At 43.1% G+C, this 974-nt stretch overlaps 1 protein-coding gene across 1 annotated transcript in view; it reads right to left on the bottom strand.

Annotated features, from left to right (window-relative positions):
- Positions 1-370: 370 nt before the first annotated feature.
- Positions 371-974, bottom strand: part of DNALI1 (dynein, axonemal, light intermediate chain 1) — a 9,040-nt gene continuing 8,436 nt past the window's right edge. Inside the window, exon 6 of the mRNA XM_011969497.1 lies at positions 371-503. Coding sequence (XP_011824887.1) covers positions 468-503 — 36 coding nt within the window. The 3' untranslated portion in view covers positions 371-467. The remainder of the gene's footprint in view (positions 504-974) is intronic.

The following is a 974-nucleotide window of genomic DNA, read 5'->3' as shown; positions in this document are numbered from 1 at the left end:
AGCAGGGATAAGAAGATATTAAATAAGGAAGGCCAGAGGCCCAAGAAGCCCAAGTTAGTTAAGGTAGAAGATGAATTGTGAACTAAAAGTTTGAGGAGCAGAGAAGCAGATTCATTTGGCCAGAAGTAAGTATTGGTATAGAGTGATGACGAGATAGCAGTTACTTTCTTAGAATTTGAGCTGGCAGATCCCAAGGCTGACTAGTAAGCCACACACTTAGATTAACAGGGCCACACCATCTTCCATTGCCCAGCCAGGAGCCTAGCTGGCAGACCTTAGGTGTTTCATGACATTGGAGCAATAGTGTGACTTCTGACAAATACCTAGGTGGTGGTTAGGGGAGGGTATAGCTTGCTCACTCAGGAAACGCTTTTTATTACAAAGGGCTTATGATGATTTTATTGGCTGCCAGAAGAACATAGTAAATAATCCCAAGTGTCTTGTTGGAAATTATCATGTGGAAATTATCACTTCTTTGGTGCAATAATGCCTTCCAGTTGGGCCTGAAAAACAAAAACAAACTCCATTAATACTTGAACCTTGCAGCCTGATACAAATAGCTCAGAGGTGATAAAAGTCTCTGGGAAGAATAATCCAAATGCTGTCACTCCAAGTGTTCTTTTTCCCCTTGATCCCCAAATCCATATTTTCTAGATTAGCTAATTTCTGGCTTGGCATACAAGCCAGAGTCTGAGTACATGAGGAGATGCCAGACCTGTCTGGTTTCCACACAATGGCTCTGGGTATGATATAAAGCATTGACAAGGATATTGAATGCATTGTTGTAAGGGCTTTTCATGGCTCAGATTTCAGGCCAGAATATGTCTGCTAAGTTAAATATTTGGCTCTCTGGCCGGGCACAGTGGCTCATGCCTGTAATCTCAGCACTTTGGGAGGCTGAGGCGGGCGGATCATGAAGTCAGGAGATTGAGACCATCCTGGCTAACACGGTGAAACCCCATCTCTACTAAAAA

The sequence above is a fragment of the Mandrillus leucophaeus genome, unplaced genomic scaffold, assembly GCF_000951045.1.
Source record: "Mandrillus leucophaeus isolate KB7577 unplaced genomic scaffold, Mleu.le_1.0 Scaffold895, whole genome shotgun sequence".
In the NCBI taxonomy this organism is placed as follows: Eukaryota; Metazoa; Chordata; class Mammalia; order Primates; family Cercopithecidae; genus Mandrillus; species Mandrillus leucophaeus.
Note: the sequence above shows the minus strand (reverse complement) of the source record. Positions and strands in the feature narration are given on the sequence as shown.